The sequence below is a fragment of the Chelonia mydas genome, chromosome 1 (genome assembly GCF_015237465.2).
Source record: "Chelonia mydas isolate rCheMyd1 chromosome 1, rCheMyd1.pri.v2, whole genome shotgun sequence".
Taxonomy (NCBI): domain Eukaryota; kingdom Metazoa; phylum Chordata; order Testudines; family Cheloniidae; genus Chelonia; species Chelonia mydas.
In genome coordinates, this window is record NC_057849.1 from 347,959,583 (window position 1) to 347,986,264 (window position 26,682).

At 47.4% G+C, this 26,682-nt stretch overlaps 1 protein-coding gene across 1 annotated transcript; it reads left to right on the forward strand.

The window, feature by feature from the left end:
• The first annotated feature begins 5,495 nt into the window (after positions 1-5,495).
• LOC102938779 (olfactory receptor 5V1) lies at positions 5,496-6,864 on the forward strand. The gene has a single exon (XM_007066735.4). It carries the CDS (start codon positions 5,598-5,600, stop codon positions 6,552-6,554), a length of 957 nt encoding a protein of 318 aa, XP_007066797.3. The 5' UTR covers positions 5,496-5,597; the 3' UTR covers positions 6,555-6,864.
• Positions 6,865-26,682: the final 19,818 nt, after the last annotated feature.

A 26,682-nucleotide genomic window follows, 5' to 3' on the forward strand; every position in this document is an offset into this window, starting at 1 on the left:
GACAAAAACACTTTGGGGCAGGATTGTAAGAGAGGGTCTGTTAAGATAAAATAATGTTAGGGATCTGCTATTGACCCACAGGGTCAGTCTTGGATATGGCTAGAGATCTGTATTATTAGAAAGATAATTACTACCAGGAATTGGGTCATAATGGGAAACTAACTTGCCAGATATAGACTGGAGCATAAATGCTACTAATACTGGTAGGACCCACTTATTCCTGGGTGTGAGAGATGACAGTTTACTTCAAAACTGCCACTTAACCAACAAGAGAGGATGCAATTTCACACTTGGTTTTGATAAGTAGTAAGGGTTCCCTAGAAGAAACGGTCATAGGAAATGAAGGATAATCAAAGCCAGGTCATCAACTACGTTTTTGATTTCAGAAGGGCAGACTTTCAAGAATTAAGGGCACTAGTTAAAGAAGTCAACTGAACTGAAGAGCTCAAAGACTTAAATGTGGAGGAAGCTTGGAATTTCTTCAAGATCAAGTATATAAAAATGATCTGATATTTGCATCCCAAGCAAGGCGGGGGGGCGGGGGGCGGCGGGGAGGGGGAAAGAAGAGAGACAAAAATTATAGGGAAAGGCCTCAGACACAGCTGGATGAATAACCACCTCAAAAAAGTTGTTAGGACTACACAGAGAGCCTATAGGGAATGGGAAAAAGGACTGGTCAGCAGAGATGCATCTTGGAGGTTAGAAAATGTAGGAATAAAGTGAAAATTGCTAGCAGTCAAGCTGAATTAGCTCTTGCCAAGAACATTAAAATTAGAGGTTTTTTTAATTACATAAGAAAATAAGGAAGGATGAGTTTGTGCTGCCATGCAGTGCAGATGGGAAGGAGATTAAAGACAACCAAAGCAAAGTATTCATTTACTTTTGGGGCCATATGCAGGTTTTCAATAAGGATGATAATATGGAACATGGGCATGAAGATAAGGTAGCAGATGGAAATGAGTGTACAGAAATGGAAGTTACCACATCTGACATTGGCTCAATTTGTTCATGACACCCTATATTTGTATTTGTACCCCATTTCCTTCCTCAGTCCACCCCATGCCGGTGTTTGTTTAACATTCTCCTGGCTGTTCCAGGCAGGCGCCAGCCAAGATTAGCCCTGCTAGAAGTGCAGGCGGTGTTGCTTGTGCAGCACCCTCTCCCCTTCCACTCATGCACCCCAGTCTCTCTCCTGCCCTATCCCATCCCCCAGTGACTCCCACCCCATGCCCATGCACCCCTTCCATTGCTCCCATCCTCCTCCTCCTCCCTCAGCATCCCACCAGCCCCATTCTCCCTGCAAATCCCAGCCACCTTTCTGCCACCCATTCTCTGCACCCCGTTCACCCTCCCTTTTCTCCTGGACACCCTCCCAGCTTCCCTTCTACTCCCCCTGAACCTGTCTCAGGCTTCTGCCCCATTTCTTCCTCCCTCATTTCCCCTGCATCCCCCCAGCCTCCCTCCTTCCATTCCCCACATCCCTCACTCTCCCTGAGCCTCTCTTGCCCTATCTTCCCCAAATACTCCCATTTCCCTCCCCTGCATCCCCTCAGCCATCCCCCCAGAGAGAGTCCTGGACTTTCAGGGCCAGCACTAGGAGTTGGCTAAATAGGCAGATATTTAGTTTTTCAGGGATGGCTCTTTCCCAGCTATCCCAGCAGAGCACCAGAAAAGAGCTTTGGGGGAAATCTGCCCCACTAAGGACAACCCAGAGCACCAGTGGTGACTGGGAGCTGCCATACTAGAGTCATAGATTCCAAAGCCAGATGAGATCTAGGTCCTAGCTTGACCTCCTGTATAACACAGGCCATAGAAAGCCCCCAAAATAGTTCCTTTTGAACTACAGCACATCTTTAACAAAAGATAACAAAAGATTTAAAGATTGCCTGTGATGGAAAATCCACTGCGGTGCTTGGTAAGTTTTTCTAGTGGTTAGTTACCCTGACTGTTAAAATTTATATCTCATTTCCATAGCTTGTCTAGCTTCAGCTTCCAGCCATTAGAACATGTTATGCCTTTCTCTGATAGCTTGAAGAATCCATTATTAAATATTTGTTCCTCATGTAGGTACTGATAGACTAGGATCCTTACGCCTTAACTGTCTCTTTGTTAAGGCAAATAGATTGAGCTCCTTGGGTTTATTTCTATAAAGCTTGTTTACTAATCTTTAATCATTCTTGTGGCTCTTCTCTGAACCATCTCCAATTTAATCAACATTCTTCTTAAATTGTGGGCACCGGAACTGGACACAGAATTCCAGCAGTGGTTGCACCAGTGCCAAAGACAGAGATAAAATATTCAACTAATTATCCACCACAACCCCCAAGCTTTTTTTGCTATCCCTGCTTCTCAGGATAGAGTCCACCATCCTTTAAGTATGGCCTACGTTCTTTGTTCCCAAATGTTTGTATACATTTAGCCATATTAAAAACACACATTTGCTTGTGCCCAGCATGGCTCTAACTGGACCCGACCATCCCTTCCCCATCAGCTGGGACATTCAGACAGACCATGGGGAATTACAGACCAGCCAAGTTAACTTCAGTATCCGGAAAGATAATGGAGCAAATAATCACGTCATCAATTTGCAAAGACCTTGAAGATAATAAGGTGATAAGTAGCAGTCAGCCTGGATTTGTCAAAAACAAATCATGCCAAACCAACTTAATAGCTTTCTTTGACAGGATAACAAGCCTTGTGGATATGGGGAAGCAGTAGTTGTGGTATATCTTGACTTTAATATGGTTTTTGATACTGTCTTGCATGACCATCTCAAATGAACTAGGGAAATATAGCTTTAGATTATGGCATAGAGAGTACACTTATAAAGTTTGTGGATGATACCCAGCTGGGAGGGGTTGGAAGTGCTTTGGAGGATAGGATTAAAATTCAAAGTGATCTGGAGAAATGGTCTGTAGTAAATAGGATGAAATTCAATAAGGACAAACACAAAAGTACTCCATTTAGGAAGAAACAATCAGTTGCACACATACAAAATGTGAAAGGACTGTCTAGGAAGGAGTACTGCAGAAAGTGATCTGGGGGTGATAGTGGACTGCAAGAAAAATGCGTGTTAGTGTAACACTGCTGAAAAAAAAAAGTGAACATCATTCTGAGATGTATCAGCAGGAGTGTTGTAAGCAAGACATGAGAAGTAATTCTTCCACTCTACTCCGCTCTGATACAGCCTCAACTGGAGTATTGTGTCCAGTTCTGGGCACCACATTTCAGGAAAGATTTGGACAAATTGGAGAAAGTCCAGAGGAGAGCAAGAAAAATTATTAAAGGTCTAGAAAACATGAGCTAGGAGGGAAGACTGAAAAAATTGGGTTTGTTTAGTCTGGAGAAGAGAAGACTGAGAGGCGACATGATAACAGTTTTCAAGTACATAAAAGGTTGTTACAAGGAGGAGGGAGAAGAATTGTTCTCGTTAACAAGGAGGACAGGACAAGAAGCAATGGGCTTAAACTGCAGCAAGGTAGGTTTAGGTTGGACATTTTGAAAAACTTCCTGTCAAGGTAGTAAAGCACTGGAAAAAATTGTTTAACCTGTTCTTAACCACCACCAATGATGAAGATTCCACAGCCTCCGCAGGCAAACCCCAGTCAGGAATGGTCTAGTTATTACGTAGTCCTGCCATGAGTGCAGAGGATTGAATTACGTGACCTACTGGAGGTCCCTTCCAGTCCTACACTTCTATGATTCTCTGACAAAGGATCTGCCCCATAAGGACTCCCCGCCACCAGGAAATCAGCCGTTGCCAAGGGCCAGAGTGGGGATGCTCTGTCTCCCTAAGGGTGGCCCCCAAGAAAGGCCTAGGTTAAGAGTCACGCTTCTGGCTCCCCAGGTGTATCCTCTTTTGGGCAAAGACACTAAGCTGGGAGGAGAGGTAGATACGCTGGAGGGTAGGGATAGGGTCCAGAGTTACCTAGACAAATTGGAGGTTTGGGCCAAAAGAAATCTGATGAGGTTCAACAAGGACAAGTGCAGAGTCCTGCACTTAGGAAGGAAGAATCCCATGCACCGCTACAGACTGGGGACTGACTGGCTAAGAGGCAGTTCTGCAGAAAAGGACCTGGGGGGTTACAGTGGGCAAGAAGCTGGATATGAGTCAGCAGTGTGCCCTTGTTGCCAAGAAGGCTAACGGCATATTGGACTGCATTAGTGAAAGCACTGCCAGCAGATCGAGGGAAGTGATTATTCCCTTCTATTCCGCACTGGTGAGGCCACAGCTGGAGTACTGCGTCCAGTTTTGGGGCCCCCCACTACAGAAAGGATGTGCACAAATTGAAGAGAGTCCAGTAGAGGGCAACGAAAATGATAAGGGGGCTGGGGCACATGACTTACGAGGAGAGGCTGAGGGAACTGGGGTTATTTAGTCTGTGGAAGAGAAGAGTGAGGGGCGATTTGATAGCAGCCTTCAACTATCTGAAGAGGGGTTCCAAAGAGGATGGAGCTAGGCTGTTCTCAGTGGTTGCAGATGACAGAACAAGGAGTAATGGTCTCAAGTTGCAGTGGGGGAGGTCTAGGTTGGATATTAGGAAACACTATTTCACTAGGAGGGTGGTGAAACACTGGAATGGGTTACCTACCGCAGTGCTAGAATCTCCATCCTTAGAGGTTTTGAAGGCCTGGCTTGACAAAGCCCTGGCTGGGATGATTTAGTTGGGGTTGGTCCTGCTTTGAACAAGGGGTTGGACTAGACGACCTCCTGAGGTCCCTTCCAACCCTGATCCTCTAGGATTCTCTCTCCCTCCTGACCAGGGTTTTCCAAGGCTGCATAGTTCCCAGTCTGTACTGTGAATTCCCCAGCAAGTCTACCTAAGTAGGCCAGCATTTATTTTGTTTTCTCTCCAAAAACTATGAACAGTGTAATTACCCAGTTATAAAAAAAAAAGTTACCACACAGTCCTTTTTAAGCAAGCACATTTATTGTTAATGTGAAAGCATTAGAGAAAACACAAAAACAATAAAAGTTCCAATATGCATGCTAATAAGCTTACCAGAAGTCACTCATGAGTGTGACATGGCCTTTGTAGGCCAAAATTCTTCCAACCCATCCCAGAAAGGTTTCGGGCCCCCCTTGGTCAGAATGTCCTCTCCATTTGCTGATCAGGAAGATTGTACTGAGCCTGAGTTTTAACTGACTATTCATCCAAAAGTCCTTTCTTTGTTGGTCTCTGGAGAATCCAGATTGAACCAATATATGTGAGCCTCTCCAGGAGGTGATACAACCTGAGTGAATTGGCCTAATCGCCCCCACTGTTCTTTGTTCCTTGGGGGGCTGCAGTCACCTTCTCTAATGGAGTTACAGACATCTGGCCTGCAAGGATACATATACCTAATACAGTAAGATCTCCCAAGGCTACTGCAGGAAAGTGTCATTCCTGTCACAGTGTGAACCTGTTGTAGTCAGACTTACATACACACAAGGGACAACAGGTAGCATTTTGAGCTCTAAGTTTCCATCTTTTCTGCATGTGAAATCACAGTCTCATTACTGGAAGGAGGTGTTTTAGCTCTGAATTCCTGACTCTCACTCCCTGTCTCTTCTCTCTTCCTGTCCCTCTCCCCCACAGACAAACTTTACTGGCCCCATGAAACAGGAGAATCAGACACAGGTGACAGAGTTCATCTTCCTGGGCTTCTCCAGCCTTCCCCATGGCCAGGCCTTCCTCTTCCTGGTATTCCTGGCGATCTACCTCGTCACCCTGGTGCAGAATTCCATGATATTCACCCTCATCCAGCTGGATTCCCATCTTCACAGCCCCATGTACTTTTTCCTCAGCCACTTATCCTGCTTGGATATTTGCTTCTCATCAGTCACAGTCCCCAAGATCCTGCTGAACTTCCTGCGTGAGCAGGAAACCATCTCCTACTGCGAGTGCATGGCCCAGATGTTCTTCCTGATGTCATGCGCGGGAGCCGAGTGCGCACTCCTAGCCGTCATGGCCTATGACCGGTACGCAGCCATCTGCAACCCCCTGCGCTACACTGACATCATGAGCCGGAGGGTGTGCTTCCCACTCGCCATGGGGTCCTGGCTCTGGGGTCTCCTGGACTCAGCCATACACACCTTCATGGCCTCCAGCTTATCCTTCTGTGGCACCAATCAGCTTCCCCACCTCTTCTGTGATGTCCCTCCCCTGCTGAAGATCGCCTGCAGTGACACCTATGTCAATGAGGTCACACTCCATCTGGCTAGTATCTTCGTGGGCCTGAGCCCATTTCTGCTCATCGTCATCTCCTACCTCTACATCCTGGCAGCCATCCTCAGGATCCGCTCCAACACAGGAAGGCGCAAGGCCTTCTCCACCTGCGCCGCACACCTCATCGTGGTCACCATATACTTTGGGATGGCCAACCTCAACTACAATCGCCCCAGTGCAGGCTACTCCATGGGGGTGGACACCCTGGTCTCCACGCTGTACTGCATCGTCACCCCCATGCTGAACCCCCTCATCTACAGCCTCCGCAACCAGGAAGTGAAGGGGGCCCTGAGGAAGGCTCTAGGGAGCCCGAGGAGGGAATATTCTTCCCCAGGCAGGCAGTGAGGTCCCAGATGAGGAGAGAGCTGGGAGGTGACTCCTGCTCTGCTCTGCCTGTAATGGCTCCTTCTCACTTCCAAGGGAAATGTTTTATTTTATATTCATGTTAAACAAAACCTCTTTTCTTTAGAATAAGTTAGCTGCGCCTTGATGATGCAGTCTGGGGGTGCAGGATCTATGTCTCTGTCATCTGCCTAGCACAGTTGGCCCCAGTCCCTGGTGGAGCCCATACACACTGCTGCAATAATAAATAATTATCTTCCCTGCTGTTTGACTCTTCTTTCTCCCGAGGCCTGGGTGTGTGGACTACACAGCACCAGCCCACGGATCCAATCTCCACTGAAATTCAGCTCCACCAGCTGAGCGTAGTCTTCACTCTGCTCTCTAACCAAGAAATGGGAGCTATGCAGAACTGTGCACAGCCGCGTTGGCAGAATTTACCAGTTTTGCTGAAGTTGCCTCCCTTTGGGATCCTTCTGTTCCTGGAGGCTCCCTGCTGCTCTCCAGGGCCCCAGCAGACACCAGAGATGTGTGGGGCTCATGCAGCTGACCTACATTCATAATACCCACTTCCTAACTGCTCATAAAGCAACAAACATGCCCCCTACCATTGGAGCCCACCAACAGTTCTGTCCCTTCCTAATGGCCAGAGCTGTAACCCAGGGCTCCATCCCTTTACCAGATAGGTTGGGCAGGATCCGCTCTTCTGAGTGGATAAGATTTGTTCAGATGAAGTGCAGTGGAAGGACTCACCCATTATCCTGGGAACCAGGATGGGGAAAGTTTGGCCAAGTACCAAGTAACTGCAAAGGCCTGGTTGTGATCCCACCTCTCACCCCATGTTAAGTAAAATGACTAAGTGGATAAAAAGAAACCGATAAGAATACAATGACAACAAAAGCATCAGAGAGTGTCCATGTTAAAAGCCAGAGCCAGTCCTATGCCAGTCTCACTGACCTAGCCTGCAAACTCTCATGTACAACTGGATGAGAGGAAAAGAAAGTGGAGGAATCCCTGACAAGATAGACTAGAGGTTGGAGCCCTGGCCAGTAGGCCCTACAGGCCAATGCCTAGTTGCCTCCAGCAGACTACAGACTAGAAGGGACATCTAGACACGCGTCCTGAGGAGCCTGGTTAGCCCTGTGACCCTCAACAGGGCTGCTCTAGGGGCTGAGCTAGGAATGGCTGTGTTCATTCTTGATTGAAACTGACTAAAAGTATTCGCAGCCGTGCCTCTCTTCCAGCCCCACTAAAGGATTTTTTAATTTCAGCCCCGTGTGCGAGCGCTTACTAGGACCCACCAGGTGCTCCAGTCTATAAGGCCTCCCAAGAGGCAGGCTGGTCTTGTGGTGCAGGTATACGTCCCTGGTCGGAGACTAAGAAGACATGAGTGCAATTCCCACCTCTGCCACTGACTCACTATGTGGCCTAGGCCAAGTCACTTTCTCTCTCAATGCCTCAGTCCCCAAAAAGTAACATAGGGATAATACTCACCTACTTTTCAGGGGCATGTGAGGCATACATTAATGGATTTAGCAAGGTGGTCAGATACTATAGCAAAGGAAGGAATACCACCTAGACAGACAGCTCCAGGTACACCGGGTGCTGAGTATCTGAGAAGACTGGGTGTACCCCAGCACTCAGTGACGCCATCAGGCAGCACAAAATTACATAGAATCATAGAAATGTAGGACTGGAAGGGCCCTCAATTGGTCGACTAGTCCAGTCCTCTGCATTGATGCAGGACTAAGTATTATAGACCATCCCTGCCAGGTATTTTGTCTAACCTGTTCTTAGAAACTGCCAGTGACGGAGATTCCACAACCTCCCTAAGTAATTTGCTCCAGTACTTAGCTACCCTGACAGGAAGTTTTTCCCAACGTTTAATCTAAATCTTCTTTGCCACAATGTAAGCCCATTACTTCTTGTGCTGTCCTCAGTGATTAAGGAGAACAATTTATCACCCTCCTCTTTATAACAGCCTTTTATGTACTTGAAGATTTATGTCCCCCCTCAGTCTTCTCTTCTCCAGACTAAACAAACCCAATTTTTTAAATCTTTCATTGTAGGTCACATTTATAGACCTTTAAACATTTTTGTTGCTCTCCTCTGGACTTTCTCCAGTTTGCCCACATCTTTCCTGAAATGTGGTGCCCAGAGCTGGACACAATACTCCAGCTGAGGCTTGATCAGAACTGAGTAGAGCGGAATAATTACTTCTTCTTTCTTGTTTACAACACTCCTGCTAATATATGTGGTCTAGCAGTGCATTTCCTTCCTAACATGGATGATTCTAATAAGATACATACACCAGAATTTCTCTCCCCATGTTAGTTTCCATGACAATCAAGCCTGATAACATCACTGCAAGATGCAACAGGAGTAGAATCTGTGTTGAGGTTTCGCCTAAATAGCCCCTCCCTGAGGTGTGCCTTAAATCTCCTTCCTTCTCTCCCAGATGATTAGTATCACCAGTATTTGGAGTTGCTTCTCTCTCCTCACCTCAGTTGGGTCCTACGTTCTTTTTTCTTGGTGCCTCCACTCAAAGCAACTCCTCACTACACCAGATATACAGAGGTACTATTCCTTGAGAAAAAACAGCGATTAAAGGAGGATTAAAGGATAAAGGAGCTTGAGGCACAAGTGGTGTTCTCATCCATCCTCCCCGTGGAAGGAAAAGGCCTGGGTAGAGACAGTCGAATCGTGGAAGTCAACGAATGGCTATGCAGGTGGTGTCGGAGAGAAGGCTTTGGATTCTTTGACCATGGGATGGTGTTCCAGGAAGGAGGAGTGCTAGGCAGAGACGGGCTCCACCTAACGAAGAGAGGAAAGAGCATCTTCGCAAGCAGGCTGGCTAACCTAGTGAGGAGGGCTTTAAACTAGGTTCACCGGGGGAAGAAGACCAAAGCCCTGAGGTAAGTGGGGACGTGGGATACCGGGAGGAAGCATGAGCAGGAGAGTGCAAGAGGGGAGGACTCCTGTCTCACACTGAGAAAGCGGGACGATCAGTGTGTTATCTTAAGTACATCTATACACATAAGTTATCTATACACAAAATGCAAGAAACCTGGGAAACAAGCAGGGAGAACTGGAAGTCCTGGCACAGTCAAGGAATTATGATGTGATTGGAATAACAGAGACTTGGTGGGATAATTCACATAACTGGAGTACTGGATGGATATAAACTGTTCAGGAAGGACAGGCAAGGCAGAAAAGGTGGGGGAGTTGCATGTATGTAAGGGAGCAGTATGACTGCTCAGAGCTCAAGTATGAAACTGCAGAAAAACCTGAGTGTCTCTGGATTAAGTTTAGAAGTGTGAGCAACAAGGGTGATGTAGTGGTGGGAGTCTGCTATAGACCACCGGACCAGGGGGGATGAGGTGGACAAGGCTTTCTTCCGGCAACTAATGGAAGTTACTAGATCGCAGGCCCTGGTTCTCATGGGAGACTTCAATCACCTTGATATCTGCTGGGAGAGCAATACAGCAGTGCACAATTTTCCTGGCCAAATCCTTTCACCTGTAAAGGGTTAAGAAGCTAAGGTAATCTTGCTGGCACCTGACCCAAAATGACCAATGAGGGGACAAGATTCTTTCAAACCTGGAGGCGGGGGGGGAAAGGCTTTTGTCTGTCTATCTGTGTGATACCTTTGCCGGGAACAGATCAAGGATGCAAGCCTTCCAACTCCTGTAAAGTTAGTAAGTAATCTAGCTAGAAAATGCATTAGATTTCCTTTTGTTTTTTGGCTTATAAAATTTGCTGTGTATTCCTGTTTTTGTGTCTTTTTGTAACTTAAGGTTTTGCCTAGAGGGATTCTCTATGTTTTGAATCTCATTACCCTGTAAAGTATTTACCATCCTGATTTTACAGAGGTGATTCTTTTACCTTTTCTTTAAATAAAATTATTCTTATAAGAACCTGATTGATTTTTCATTGTTCTTAAGATCCAAGGGTTTGGGTCTGCGTTCACCTGTACCAATTGGTGAGGATAATAATATCCCTTCCCCAGGAAAGGGGGTATAGGGCTTGGGGGGAAGACGTCTCCAAGTGGTCTCCTTCCCTGTTCTTTGTTTAAATCGCTTGGTGGTGGCAGCGTAATGTTCAAGGACAAGGCAAAGTTTGTACTTTGGGGAAGTTTTTAAACCTAAGCTGGTAAGAATAAGCTTAGGGGGTCTTTCTTGCAGGTCCCCACATCTGTGTCCTAGAGTTCAGAGTAGGGAAGAAACCTTGACAGGGGCATTGCCAGCAGATCGAGGGATATGATTGTTCTTCTCTATTCGACATTGGTGAGGCCTAATCTGGAGTACTGTGTCCAGTTTTGGGCCCCACACTACAAGAAGGATGTGGAAAAAATTGGAAAGAGTCCAGCGGAGGGCAACAAAAATGATTAGGGGACTGGAACACATGACTTATGAGGAGAGGCTGAGGGAACTGGGATTGTTTAGTCTGCAGAAGAGAAGAATGGGGGGGGGGGGATTTTATAGCTGCTTTCAACTACCTGAAAGGGGGTTCCAAAAGGATGGATCTAGACTGTTCTCAGTGGTAGCAGATGACAGAACAAGGAGTAATGGTTTCAAGTTGCAGTGGGGGAAGTTTAGGTTGGATATTAGGAAAAGCTTTTTCACTAGGAGGGTGGTGAAGCACTGGAATGCGTTACCTAGGGAGGTGATGGAATCTCCTTCCTTAGAGGTTTTTAAGGTCAGGCTTGATAAAGCCCTGGCTGGGATGATTTAGTTGGGGATTGGTCCTGCTTTGAGCAGAGGGTTGGACTAGATGACCTCCTGAGGTCCCTTCCAACCCTGATATTCTATGATTGACTGAGCCTGTGAAGGCCTTACACTCAATGACATTTCTATCTGTCTATAACATAATAGCTTTTGAATGCTGCATCCAATCAATCCAAAAATTTCAGGAAATACGCTAGGCATCAATGGAAAGAACCCTATTGATTTGTGGGAAAATTGGAAAACTGAAAGGGGAAAATCATAGAATCATAGAATATCAGGGTTGGAAGGGACCTCAGGAGGTCATCAAAATGGGGGAACTTGAATCCCCTGCCAGCTTTTTAGCACACCCATGTCTCCAAGCACTTCTGAAATTGTCTATAGATCAAACAACAGGTTGCTGGAACTCATTAAGACACGCATATCAAAAATATGTCTGTCTATCTCATCTCTGCCTAATCTCTCGACAGAGCGTAATGTATGGACACCCTCAATGACTTAACTCCCAGACAGAAAAATAATGGTAGGTGGAGGGGTGGGGGGTGGAAATGGGGTCACATACACAGTCCCTGCCATGGCAGGGGTCCGGGGAGGAAGAGGAGGAATGGGGCACACAGAACTCCTGGTGGGGGTGGAAATTGGGGGAATATAGTATGTGGTTAGGGCAGAATGAGGAGCACACAGAGTGCCAGCAATAGGGGGGCACCCACATGTCAGTCAATCTATATTGGTGAGGTGTATAGCACACCAAAGTAATGGGCATTACAAGCGTAACATTAACATTGTACATTTTATATCTGGATGAATTTTGGGTAGTTATGCCAAGTTATATAACAAGGAATATGCTTTTCCCAGAATGCTGTTCATTCACACAAAGGTGTAGCCCGTGACACTTTTCACAGCATATCTCTGTCCTTGGCACAGGATACAAAACCTGTTGGAAACAAGATAAGAATAGTATGTCCTGGTATAGTTAAGAGGGGCTTCCATGGCTCATTGACACCTGGAATATGATATCCAAAACAAAGATAAGGAAGGTACAGAAAATCAAAATAAGGAATGAATATAAACTAATGGGTTGAGTCTTGGGTGACTTTACTTGCTTTTAAACAGGTCTATTAGAAATAAAGTATACTTACAGGTCTAGTATACATTTATAAAGATATCAATATTTTGGAAGCAGACCCTTTATGTAAGGTGAACACAGTGAGACTTCTTCCCAGAAAGGGTGATACGCATCTTTTTCCTGGTGTCCAACTTGTCTTTGCCTAAACTAACAGCTAGTCTACACTGACAGTGTTAAACGGCTGCCACGGCAGCGCTTTAACATGGCTTGTGTGGTTGCGTTAGAGCAGACGGAGAGCGCTCTCCAAGAGCTCTAAAAAAACCCACCTCCACGAGAGGCGTAGCCTTGGGGCACTGTCTACACTGGCGCTCTACAGCGCTGAAACTTGCTGTGCTCAGGGGGCGGGTTTCTCTCCCCCCGAACGAGAAAGTTGCAGAGCTGTAGAGTGCCAGTGTAGACAAGCCCTAACTAACGCCTTGTCTACACTGGCAAGTTTCTGCGCAGTGAAGCAGCTTTCTGCATTGTAACTCCCGAGGTGCACACACGGCCAAGCCACTTAGTGCACAGAAACCGCGCAGTTACAGCGCGGTAAAAAACCACCCCGACGAGAGGCGTACAGCTTTCTGCACCGGGGCTACAGCACCGCGGTGCCAGTGTAGACTCCCTAGTTGATTACAACCCTGTGATGGGCCTCCGGGAGGTGCCCCACAATGCCTGTTCTCGCTTCTCTGGTCATCGGTTTGAACTCTACTGCCCTGCCCACAGGTGACCAACCGACATCCCCACCCCTTAAATTCCTTGGGAATTTTGAAAGTCCCCTTCCTGTTTGCTCGTTGATGCGTGCAGTGGGCTCAGCGCATCTTTCCAGGTGGCCAGGCCTGCTCCACGCACCAGGCGATCCCCCACTTGGAGCAATGCCGAGCTGCTGGACCTTGTCAGCATTTGGGGAGAGGAGTCTGTCCAGTCCCAGCTGTACTCCAGCCATAAGAATTGATACCTACGGACAGATTTCACAATGCATGACAGAAAGGGGCCATGACCAGGACACACTGCAGTGCAGGGTCAAAGTGAAGGAGCTGCAGAACGCCTACCACAAGGCGTGGGAGGCAAACCGTCGCTCCAGTGCTGCACCATGAGCTGCCGGTTCTACAAAGAGCTGGACGCGATACTTGGTTGCGACCCCACCTCCACTGCGAAGGCCCCTGTGGATACTTCGGTGGCTCACATGCCAGTCGAGAGTGGACCGAGCCAGGAGGAGGAAATCTTGGATGAGGATGTGGAGGTGGATCCAGAGGCCAAGAACGACTTGGAGGTCAGAGATGCATGCAACCAGGAGCTCTTCTCTACCCCGGAGGAGGCTAGCTAGTCAAAGCTGTCGGCTCTTGGTGAAGTGCAAACAGGAGAGGAGGCCCCTGGTAAGTGGCTTTGATTTTGCGAATCGCTGAAGCGAGTTGTTGGGGACAGGAGGGTTGCAGAAAGCAGGCTTGTGTCTGTATGGTGTGCATACTTCCACATGCCTAGTCTGAGTGGCAGAACAGGGTGTTGATTGACTCCCTCACTTCAGGGAAATCTGCCTCAGATCTCCGGAAACTCTTATGGAGATACTGGGCAATCCACTGCCGCAGGTTCTTTGGCAGAGCCTCTTTGTTTCTTGCCCCATTAAGGATAACTTTCCACGCCACTCTGCCATCACTGCGGGAGGGACGACCATTGCTGGACACAGGAGAGCCACATAAGGGCCAGGGCGGAAGCCGCAGTTTTGGAGAAGATCCTCCCTTGATTCCCTGCTCACTCTCAGCAGCGAGGTATCTTCCATAATGAACATACCCTGTGGAAAATGTGGGGACAGTAATGATTATCAGGCCCCCTACAGTGCTGGCTCTCCCCAAGAGCCACGTGCCCAGTGTATAGTACAGTCCTGGAACACTGATTTCCCCTGCCCTTGTGGTTACTCACCATTCTGGGGATCTTGTGGCTCATGTGTGCTTGCCTGGGGTCAGCCAGTTAGTGACAGGTACGTGAATAGTGGCTGTGTTTTAAATCAGCGGTCTCTGTGTCGCAAACAACACTGCTTCTGTAAAATGTTGCATTTTGGCTTCACAGATATGACCTTGGGAGCCCAGCCTCCCTCTTCGTTATCGCCAGCTGAACAGCTGTGAAGAATTAGAAAACGACTACGAAGAACTAAAGAAGACTTTCTGTGTGATGTCATGATGCACTCCACGGCTGAAAAACAAGAATTGAAGGAGTGGCAGGACATCAAGAGGAGGGACTTAAAGGAAAATCTGGCATGCTAGAATGAAGCCATGGAGCGGCTCTTCAACATTATGGACTGCCAAGTGGAAACACTCCAGGTGCTACTAGCACTCAAACCGAGCAGCTCTGTGTCCGCCCTCCCCTGCAGCCGCCGTCATAAAACTCTTTCCGATGCACCCTGCAGACACCGCCAACACACTCTTATCAACCCTCCTGACTCCTGTCTATACCAGGGGCATTCCACTCCTGCCCCGTCATAGTCCAGCCCTGCGGACTCCCAGTACCCACTGCACTCAACACCTGTCCCTCTGCAGTTTAGCCCTGCTGAAATACAGTTCCCACTGCACTGTACTCCACAGGAGAAGGTTGGATATGATACCTGGACATACACAAATCTTTAACTGTCCCGGGACCCCACCTCCTCCTGGGCCTCCTTTTCCCCATCCCCCTCAGTGTTGATGTGTTTGGTTTTTTTTTTTGTCTCTCTCCTCCAGTTGTTTTTTAAGAAAAGAATTGTTTTGGTTTGAAAGCAATCTTTATTCCATTAATTGAAAGCAAACAGAACCCTGCAAAGCACGAGGCAATTTTCTTACACCTTCATAGTGCATTGTCTTCACCAATCACAATCACCTCCTCACATTACGAGCACTGCACTCCTGAGCATAGCAACAAATATTAGTGGCTTTCAGCTTCAAATTGCTGCCTCAAGGCATCCCTGATCCTTATGGCCCCGTGCTGTGCCCCTCTAATAGCCCTGGTCTCTGGCTGTTCAAATTCAGCCTCCAGGCTCAGAGCCTCAGCGATCCAGCCCTGAGCGAAGCTTTCAACTTTCCCTTCACAAATATTATGGAGCATGGAGCACGCGGCTATAAGCATAGGAATATTGTCATTGGCCAGGTCCAGCCTCCCATATAGGCAGCACCAGCGGGCTTTTCAATGGCCAAAACCACACTCAACAGTCATTCTGCATTTGCTCAGCCTGTTGTTGACCCACTCCTTGCTTCTGTCAAGATGCCCCGTGAATGGCTTCATAAGCCATGGCATTAAGGGGTAGGAAGGGTCTCCCAGAATCACAATGGGCATTTCGACTTCCCCTTCGGTGATCTTCTGCTCTGGGAAGAAAGTCCCTGCTTGCAGCTTCCTGAACAGGCCAGTGTTCTGAAAGATGCATATGTCATGCATCTTTCCTGCGTTAATGTACGTGAAATGCCCACAGTGATCCACAAGTGCCTGGAGAAGAAATACCCCTTCTGATTAATGTACTCGGTGGCTAGGTGGTCTGGTGCCAGAATTGGAACATGCGTGCCATCTATCTCCTCTCTGCAGTTAGGGAAGCCCATTTGTGCAAAGCTATCCACAATGTGATGCACATTGCCCAGAGTCACGGTCTTTCAGAGCAGGATGCGATTAATGGCCCTGCACACTTCCATAAACACAAGTCCAATGGTCGACTTTCCCACTCCAAAATGGTTAGCAACTGTTAGGGTTCCTTCCCCACTCTGAACTCTAGGGTACAGATGTGGGGACCTGAATGAAAGACCCCCTAAGCTTATTTCTATCCACTTAGGTTAAAAACTCTCCAAGGCACAAATTCTCCCTTGTACCTTGGATTACAGAACACTGCAACCACCAAGTGATTTAGACAAACTCAGGGAAAGAATCATAGAATATCAGGGTTGGAAGGGACCTCAGGAGGTCATCTAGTCCAACCCCCTGCTCAAAGCAGGACCAATCCCCAATTAAATCATCCCAGCCAGGGCTTTGTCAAGCCTGACCTTAAAAACTTCTAAGGAAGGAGATTCTACCACCTCCCTAGGTAACCCATTCCAGTGTTTCACCACCCTCCTAGTGAAAAAGTTTTTCCTAATATCCAACCTAAACCTCCCCCACTGCAACTTGAGACTATTACTCCTTGTCCCGTCCTCTTCTACCACTGAGAATAGTCTAGAACCATCCTCTCTGGAACCACCTCTCAGGTAGTTGAAAGCAGCTATCAAATCCCCCCTCATTCTTCTCTTCTGCAGACTAAACAATCCCAGCTCCCTCAGCCTCTCCTCATAAGTCATGTGTTCCAGACCCCTAATCATTTTTGTTGCCTTTCGCTGGACTCTCTCCAATTTATCCACATCCTTCTTGTAGTGTGGGGCCCAAAACTGGACACAGTACTCCAGATGAGGCCTCACCAATGTCGAATAGAGGGGAACGATCACGTCCCTCGATCTGCTCGCTATGCCCCTACTTATACATCCCAAAATGCCATTGGCCTTCTTGGCAACAAGGGCACACTGCTGACTCATATCCAGCTTCTCGTCCACTGTAACCCCTAGGTCCTTTTCCGCAGAACTGCTGCCTAGCCATTCGGTCCCTAGTCTGTAGCTGTGCATTGGGTTCTTCCGTCCTAAGTGCAGGATCCTGCACTTATCCTTATTGAACCTCATCAGATTTCTTTTGGCCCAATCCTCCAATTTGTCTAGGTCCTTCTGTATCCTATCCCTCCCCTCCAGCATATCTACCACTCCTCCCAGTTTAGTATCATCCGCAAATTTGCTGAGAGTGCAATCCACACCATCCTCCAGATCATTTATGAAGATATTGAACAAAACTGGCCCCAGGACCGACCCTTGGGGCACTCCACTTGATACCGGCTGCCATCCAGACATGGAGCCATTGATCACTACCCGTTGAGCCCGACAATCTAGCCAACTTTCTACCCACCTTATAGGGCATTCATCCAGCCCATACTTCTTTAACTTGCTGACAAGAATACTGTGGGAGACCGTGTCAAAAGCTTTGCTAAAGTCAAGAAACAATACATCCACTGCTTTCCCTTCATCCACAGAACCAGTAATCTCATCATAGAAGGCGATTAGATTAGTCAGGCATGACCTTCCCTTGGTGAATCCATGCTGACTGTTCCTGATCACTTTCCTCTCATGTAAGTGCTTCAGGATTGATTCCTTGAGGACCTGCTCCATGTTTTTTTCGGGGACTGAGGTGAGGCTGACTGGCCTGTAGTTCCCAGGATCCTCCTTCTTCCCTTTTTTAAAGATGGGCACTACATTAGCCTTTTTCCAGTCATCCGGGACTTCCCCCGATCGCCATGAGTTTTCAAAGATAATGGCCAATGGCTCTGCAATCACAGCCGCCAACTCCTTTAGCACTCTCGGATGCAACGCATCCGGCCCCATGGACTTGTGCACGTCCAGCTTTTCTAAATAGTCCCTAACCACTTCTTTCTCCACAGAGGGCTGGCCACCTACTCCCCATGCTGTGTTGCCCAGCACAGCAGTCTGGGAGCTGACCTTGTTCGTGAAGACAGAGGCAAAAAAAAGCATTGAGTACATTAGCTTTTTCCACATCCTCTGTCACTAGGTTGCCTCCCTCATTCAGTAAGGGGCCCACACTTTCCTTGGCTTTCTTCTTGTTGCCAACATACCTGAAGAAACCCTTCTTGTTACTCTTAACATCTCCTGCTAGCTGCAGCTCCAGGTGCGATTTGGCCCTCCTGATTTCATTCCTACATGCCCGAGCAACATTTTTATACTCTTCCCTGGTCATTTGTCCAATCTTCCACTTCTTGTAAGCTTCTTTTTTATGTTTAAGATCCACAAGGATTTCACTGTTAAGCCAAGCTGGTCGCCTGCCATATTTACTATTCTTTCAACACATCGGGATGGTTTGTCCCTGTAACCTCAATAGGGAACTCTCCTGGACTCCTTTCCCCCTCATGTTATTCCCCCAGGGGATCCTACCCATCAGTTCCCTGAGGGAGTCGAAGTCTGCTTTCCTGAAGTCCAGGGTCCGTATTCTGCTGCTTACCTTTCTTCCCTGTGTCAGGATCCTGAACTCGACCAACTCATGGTCACTGCCTCCCAGATTCCCATCCACTTTTGCTGCCCCTACTAATTCTTCCCGGTTTGTGAGCAGCAGGTCAAGAAGAGCTCTGCCCCTAGTTGGCTCCTCCAGCACTTGCACCAGGAAATTGTCCCCTACCCTTTCCAGAAACTTCCTGGATTGCCTGTGCACCGCTCTATTGCTCTCCCAGCAGATATCAGGGTGATTGAAGTCGCCCATGAGAACCAGGGCATGCGATCTAGTAGCTCCTGCGAGTTGCCGGAAGAAAGCCTCATCCACCTCATCCCCCTGGTCCGGTGGTCTATAGCAGACTCCCACCACTACATCACTCTTGTTGCTCACACTTCTAAACTTAATCCAGAGACACTCAGGTTTTTCTGCAGTTTCATACCGGAGCTCTGAGCAGTCATACTGCTCCCTTACATACAATGCTACTCCCCCACCTTTTCTGCCCTGCCTGTCCTTCCTGAACAGTTTATATACAACCATGACAGTACTCCAGTCATGTGAGTTATCCCACCAAGTCTCTGTTATTCCAATCACATCATAATTCCTTGCCTTCACCAGGACCTCCAGTTCTCCCTGCTTGTTTCCAAGGCTTTGTGCATTTGTATATAGGCACTTGAGATAACCTGCTGATTGCCCCTCATTTTCAGTATGAGGTAGGAGCCCTCCCCTCACAGACATTCCTGCCTGTGCTTCCTCCCGGTATCCTGCTAGGACTAGGAAAGGACTACTTGGAGTTCCTACTCCCCCCCTAATATCCCCCAAGCCCCCTTTCCTGGGGAGACTTGAGAATAAACAAGATGAGCACAGACCAACCTTGGTTGTTTTTTTTTAGTGTCCTAAAAAAAAAAAACATTCAGATTCTAAAAAGAAACAGAACTTTATTAGAAAGAAAAAAGGTAAAAAGCACCTCAGCAAAATTAGAATGGAAGATAATCTTACAGGGCAATCAGATTCAAAAACACAGAGGATTTCCCTCTGGGAAAACTTTAAAGTTACAAAACGAAAACTAGGAATACACCTTCCTCTCAGCACAGAGAAAATCACAAGCCAAACAAAAATAAGCTAACACATTCCCTTGCTAGTACTTTAATTCTAATGGAGTTGGATTGCTTGCTTCCTTGATCTGTGTCCAGCGAGCACACAGAACAGACAGACCAAAACCTTCCCCACCCCCGCCCCACCCCGCGTCCAGATTTGAAAGCATCTTGTATCCTTATTGGTCCTTTTGGTCAGGTGCCAGCCAGGTTACCTGAGCTTCTTAACCCTTCACAGGTAAAAGGATTGTGCGCCTCTGGCCAGGAGGGATTTTATAGTACTGTATACAGGAAGGTTGTTACCCTTCCCTTTATATTTATGACAGCAACCGATTGGTAGCTGTCTGGAGTAGCCAGCTTCCACAGTGGGGAATAAGCAGGAAGAACTCAAAATGCTAGTAAATAAACACAACTACGACATAGTTAGCATCATGGAGACTTGGTGGGATAATATGCATAACTGGAATATTGGTATAGAAGGATACATCTTGCTGAGGAAGGACAGGCAGGGAAAAAAGTGAGGAGGTGTTGCCTTATATATTAAAAATGTACACACTTGGACTGAGGTTGAGATAGAAATAAGAGACAGACTTGTTGAAAGTCTCTGGGTAAGGATAAAAGAGGTAAAAAACAAGGGTGATGTCATGGTAGGGGTCTACTACAGACCAGCTAACCAGGAAGAAGAGATGGATGAGGCTTTTTTTAAAACAACTAACAAAATTATCCAAAGCACAGGTGGTGGTGGGGGACTTCAACCACCGAGACATCTGCTGGGAAAATAACACAGCAGGGCACAGATTATCCAACAAGTTCTTGGAATGCATTGGAGACAATTTTTTATTTCAGATGGTGGAGAAAGCTACTATGGGAGAGGCTGTTCTAGATTTGATTTTGACAAATAGGGAGGAACTGGTTGATAATTTGAAAGTGGAAGGCAACTTGGGTGAACGTGATCATGAAATGGTAGAGTTTTTGATTCTAAGGAATGGTAGGAGGGAGAACAGCACAATAAAGACAATGGATTTCAAGAAGGCAGACTTTAGCAAACTCAGGGCATGTCTACACTATGAAATTAGGTCAATTTTATAGAAATCGATCTTTATTAAGCAATTTTATACTGTCGATTGTGCATGTCCCCACTAAGTATATTAGGTCCGCAGAGTGCGTCTCCAATACTGTGGCTAGCATCGACTCACGGAGTGGTGCACTGTGGGTAGCTAGCCCACAGTCCCTGCTGTCCATTGGAATTCTGGGTTAAGCTCCCAATCCCTGATGGGGAAAAAACATTGTTACGGGTGATTTTGGGTATGTCATCAGTCTCCCCTTCCTTCCTCCCTCCCTCCCTCCTTGAAAGCAATGGCAAACATGGAGCCCGCTCAGAGGCACACTGCTTTTGTGAGCATTGTAAACACCTTGTGCGTTATCCTGCAGTATGTGCAGAGCCGAGCTAAGAGCCGACAACACAAGGAAGATTGTGAGGAGGACATGGACACAGATGTTCCTGAAAGCATGGGATGTGGCAATTGGGATATTATGGTGGCATTGGGGCATGTTGCTACAGTGGAATGACGATTCTGGGCCTGGCAAACAAGCACAGAGTGGTGGGACCGCATAGTGTTGCGGGTATGGGATGATTCCCAGTGGCTGCGAAACTTTCGCGTGCGTAAGGCCACTTTCATGGAACTGTGTGAGTTGCTTTCCCCCACCATGAAGTGCAGGAATACCAAGATGAGACCTGCCCTGACAGTTGAGAAATGAGTGGCAATAGCTCTGTGGAAGCTTGCAATGCCTGACTGCTACCGGTCAGTCAGGAATCAATTTGGAGTGGACAAATCTACCATGGGGGCTTCTGTGATCCAAGTAGCCAGGGCAATCAACCTGCTGCTAACAAGGGTAGTGACTCTTAGAAATGTGCAGGTCATAGTGGATGGCTTTGTTGCAATGGGGTTCCCTAACTATGGTGGAGTGATAGATGGAATACATATCCATAGCTTGGCAACGGACCACCTTGCCAAACAGTACATAAACTGCAAGGGGTACTTCTCAATGGTGCTGCAAGCACTGGTGGATCACAAGGGATGTTTCATCAACATGGGATGGTCGGGAAAGGTGCATGATGCTCGCATCTTTCGGAACTCCGGGCTGTTCAAAAAGCTGCAAGAAGAGACTTTCTTCCCAGACCAGAAAACTACCATTGGGGATGTTGAAATGCCAGTAGTTATCCTTGGGGAACCAGCTTACCCCTTGCTCCTACGGCTCATGAAGCTGTACACAGGCAGCCTTGACAGCAGTAAGGAGCAGTTCAACTATAGGCTGAGCAAGTGCAGAATGGTGGTAGAATGTGCCTTTGGATGTTTAAAAGGGCACTGGTGCTGTTTGCTGAATAGGTTAGATCTCAGCAAAAGCAATATTCCCATTGTTATTGCTGCATGCTTCATATCTGTAAGCGTAAGGGGGAGATGTTTATGGCAGAGTGGAAGGTTGAGGCAAATCGCCTCGTAGCCAATTTTGAACAGCCAGACACCAGGGCAATTAGAAGAGCACACCAAGGCACGCTGCACATCAGAGAGGCTTTGAAAAACAGTTTCATGACTGACCAGGCTACGGTGCGACAGTTGTCTGTAAGGCAAATATAGTGCCCGTATTTAAAAAAGGGAAAAAGATAACCCAGGGAACTAAAGACCAGTCAGCCTCACTTCAGTCCCTGGAAAAATCATGGAGCAGGTCCTCAAGGAATCCATTTTGAAGCACTTGGAGGAGTGGAAGGTGATCAGGAACAGTCAATGTGGATTCACCAAGGGCAAGTCATGCCTGACCAAACCAGATTGTCTTCTGTGATGAGATAACTGGCTCTGTGGATGAGGGGAAAGTGGTGGATGTGATATTCCTTGACTTTAGCAAAGCTTTTGATATAGTCTCCCACAGTATTCTTGCCAGCAAGTTAAAAAGTATGGATTGGATGAATGGACTATAAAGGTGGATAGAAAGCTGGCTAGATTGTTGGGCTCAACGGGTAGTGATCAATGACTCGATGGCTAGTTGGCAGCCGGTATCAAGCAGAGTGCCCCAGGGGTCAGTCCTGGAACCGGTTTTGTTCAATATCTTTATTAATGATCTGGATGATGGGATTAATTGCACCCTCAGCAAGTTCGCAGATGACACTAAGCTGCAGGGGAGAGGTAGATATGCCGGAGGGTAGGGATAGGGTCCAGAGTGACCTAGACAAATTGGATGATTGGGCCAAAAGAAATCTGATGAGGTTCAACAAGGACAAGTGCAGAGTTCTGCACTTGGGAAGGAAGAATCCCAGGCACCACTACAGGCTGGGGACGGACTGGCTAAGCAGCAGTTCTGCAGAAAAGGACCTGGGGATTACAGTGGATGAGAAGCTGGATACGAGTCAGGAGCATGCCCGTGTTGCCAAGAAGGCCAATGGCATATTGGGCTGTATTAGTAGGAGCATTGCCAGCAGATCGAGGGAAGTGATTATTCCCCTCTATTTGGCACTGGTGAGGCCACATCTGGAGTATTGTGTCCAGTTTTGGGCCCCCCACTACAGAAGGGATGTGGACAAATTGGAGATTGCCCTCCGTTGGACTATGAAAAGGATTAGGGGGTTGGGGCACATGACTTACAAGGAGAGGCTGAGGGAACTGGGCTTATTTAGTCTGCAGAAGAGAATAGTGAGGGGGGGATTTGATAGGAACCTTCAATTAACTGAAGGGGGGGTTCTAAAGAGGATGGAGCTTGGCTGTTCTCAATAATGGCAGATGACAGAACAAGGAGCAATTGTCTCAAGTTGCAGTGGGGGAGGTCTAGGTTGGATATTAGGAAACATTATTTCACGAGGAGGATGGTGAAGCACTAGAATGAGTTACCTAGGGAGGTGGTGGAATCTCCATCCTTAAAGGTTTTTAAGGCTTGGCTTGGCAAAGGCTTGGCTTGGCTGATTTAGCTGGTGTTGGTCCTGCTTTGAGCAGGGGATTGGACTTGACCTCCTGAGGTCTCTTCCAACCCTAATATTCTATGATTCTATTTGTGTTTGTCCTTGATGCAAAGCTGCCCCTTTGGTGAATGTGACTTCCCTGTAAGCCAATCTCCCTCCGACCACAGCTGGCACAAGAAATAAAGTCCCTGGCGTTCTGAATCCATTCATTCTTTATTTATTAAAAAAAAAAAAAACACACAACAACAACTTGAGATCACTGACAACGCTGACTAGTAAATGGTAGCCCGAGTGGGGTAGGGGAGGAGGGAAGGACAAGGCCACATTGCTTATTGTAGTCACACTATAAATTAAATCTGTTTGAACGACAACCTTCTGTTGCTAGAGACACATCCCCTGGAGTTGAGTGGCTGGATGCCCAGAACCTCCACCCCCACATTCTTGGACATCTGGGTGAGGAGGATATGGAATTTGGGGAGGAGGGCAGGCAGTTGAACAATGGATGCAGCGGGGGTCTGTACTCTAGTTGCCTTTCCTGCAGCTCCACCAGACACCTCATCATGTCCGTTTGCTCCCCCATTAGCCTCAGCATCTCCTCCTGCGTGCTCCGATCACACTCACTGTATGCCTCCCTGGCCTCTGCCACCGAATGCCTCCATGGATTCAGCTGGGCCCTATCAGTTTGGGAGGGCCGCATGAGCTCGGAGAACGTTATCGCGAGTGCGTTTTTTTGCCTTCTAATCTGCGATAACCTCAGGGATGGAGTTGATACGGGGAGCACAGAAACATTTGCAGCTGCAGGGGCGGGGTGGGGGGGGGAAGGGAGAGTAGATTTTAAGAAGATCCTTTTGTTCTCAGAAATGTGAGACTCTTTCACAGTGAATTAAGCAATTCACAGCAGACAGCACATGTGTTTCAGGTACACGGTCGCATTTTGCCTTTTATATTGAGCGCCAGCCGGTATGGCGACATCTCACTTGGCTGGGCAACAGAATTTGGTTTCTAGGCAGCCATGGTAAGCCAAAGGGTACATGGGGTTGGCTTCTTCCGTGTTCATAACATGTGGGAATGGTTTCAAACTGCAGCACCCTCCTTTCCCATAGAAACCAAGGCCAGTTGGGTTTGTCGTTTAGAAGGAGGGGCTGCGGTTTGGGGGGGGGGGATGTGCAGCAAACCCCTCCCCCCACCACATGGCTATTCTCCGGGATGATCCCTTTTAGCCAAGCACAAACAGCCCAGCATGACTAGAGAGAGTCTAATGTGCCAGGGATCACCAAACAGAGGGGGGATTACTGTTCCCTTACAAAAATTCCTCTATTTCAACCAGGTGACCATGAATTATATCACTCTCCTGAGGCTGACACAGAAAGATAAAGACCAAATGATGCATGAATGCGACCAAAACCCAGGACCATTCGCTGCCATGCTTTCTGCTGTAATGATTCCAGATTACCATGCCAAGCCAGTAGCAAGTAAAGTGTCCTATCGTAGAGGGCGAAATAAGGCAGCCCTCCCCAGAAACCTTCTGCAAAGTCTTTCAGAGTACCTCCACGAGAGCTTCATGGAAATGTTCCTGGAGGATTCCTGCTCCATCCCCAGACATGTTAAACAGACTTTTCCACTAGCTGTACTGGCTGCGAATGCATCCCCATTGTTCAGGGCAAATCAAACATTAAACACAATTGCTTTTAACCCCTTTAGTGTAGTTACAAATGTGCCCTCACCAGAAGTGCCTTCTCCGTCTTCAGGATCCAGGAACAATATGCCCTGGGAGGGTATTGGCTTCAGGGTGATGAAAAGGTCCTGGCTGCCGGGGAGAATGGATTTTCTGCTGTGCATTCTCCTCCTCTTCCTCATCCACAAAATCCTCCTCCGTGTTGCCTGAGGCTGCCACCTTTCAGGTGTCCACGGACCGTGGTGGGGTAGTGGTAGGGTCCCCCTCTAGAATGGCATGCCTGGGGCTCTGGCCCAGAGCGACCATTTGCCTTCATCTTTTGGTAGGCTTGCCTGAGCTCCTTAATTTTCATGCAGCACGGCTGTGTGTCCCTGGTGTCGCCTCTGTCCACCATGCCCTGTGCGATTTTGGCATATATCAGTATTTCTTCTGCTGGATCAGAGTTCCGCCTGCACAGATTCTTCTCCCCATACAGCAATCAGATCCAGTGTCTCCCATTCACTCCATGCTGGATCTCATTCGCGATTCTGGGACTGCATGGTCACCTGTTCTGCTGAGCTCGCCAGGCTGACCAAACAGGAAATGAAATTCAAAAGTTCCCGGTGCTTTTCCTGTATACCTGGCTAGTGCATCAGAGTTGAAAGTGCTGTCCAGAGCGGTCACATTGGAGCACTCTGGGATAGCTTCTGGAGCCCAATTGCACAGAGCTGCATCTACAGTACCCCAAATTCGACCCAGGAAGGTAAATTTTAGCACTACTCCCCTTGTTGGGGAGGAGTACAGCAGTCGATTTTAATAGCCCTTTAGGTCGGCGGAATGGGGTGGTTGTGTAGACTCATTCCTTATAAAAATCAACCTAACGTGGCTAAATTCAACCTAATCTCATAGCGTAGACCAGGCTTCAGGGAGTTGGTAGGTAAAAATCGCATGGGAAGCAAGTCTAAGAGGAAAACAATTGAAGACAGTTGGCAGTTTTTCAAAGAGACATTATTAAGGGCACAAGAGCAAACTATCCCACTGCATAGGAAAGATAGGAAATAGGGCAAGAGACCACCCTGGCTTAACCAGGAGATCTCCAATGATCTAAAAAGTCTTACAAAAAGTGGAAACTCAGTCAAATGACAAAGGATGAATATAAACAAACAACAAGTATGTAGGGACAAAATTAGAAAAGCCAAGGCACAAATCAAGATCAAACTAGCTAAGGATATAAAAGGAAACAAGAAAACATTCTACAAATACCTTAGAAGCAAGAGGAAGACCAAGAATAGAGTAGGCCCGTTACTCAATGAGGGGGGGAAAGACAATAACAGAAAATGTGGAAATGGCAGAGGTGCTTAATGACTTCTTGGTTTCAGTTTTCACCAAGAAGGTTGGTGGCGATTGGACGACTCACACAGTGAATGCCAGTGAAAATGAGGTAGGATCAGTGTCTACAATAGGGAAAGAACAAGTCAGAAATTACTTACACAAGTTAGATGTCTTCAGATCACCAGGGCCTGATGAAATGCATCCTAGAATACTCAAGGAGCTGACTGAGGAGATATCTGAGCCATTAGCGATTATCTT

Bases quoted from the DNA above. Each gene is read 5' to 3' on its own strand.
- LOC102938779 (XM_007066735.4), top strand. From the start codon at position 5,598: ATGAAACAGGAGAATCAGACACAGGTGACAGAGTTCATCTTCCTGGGC.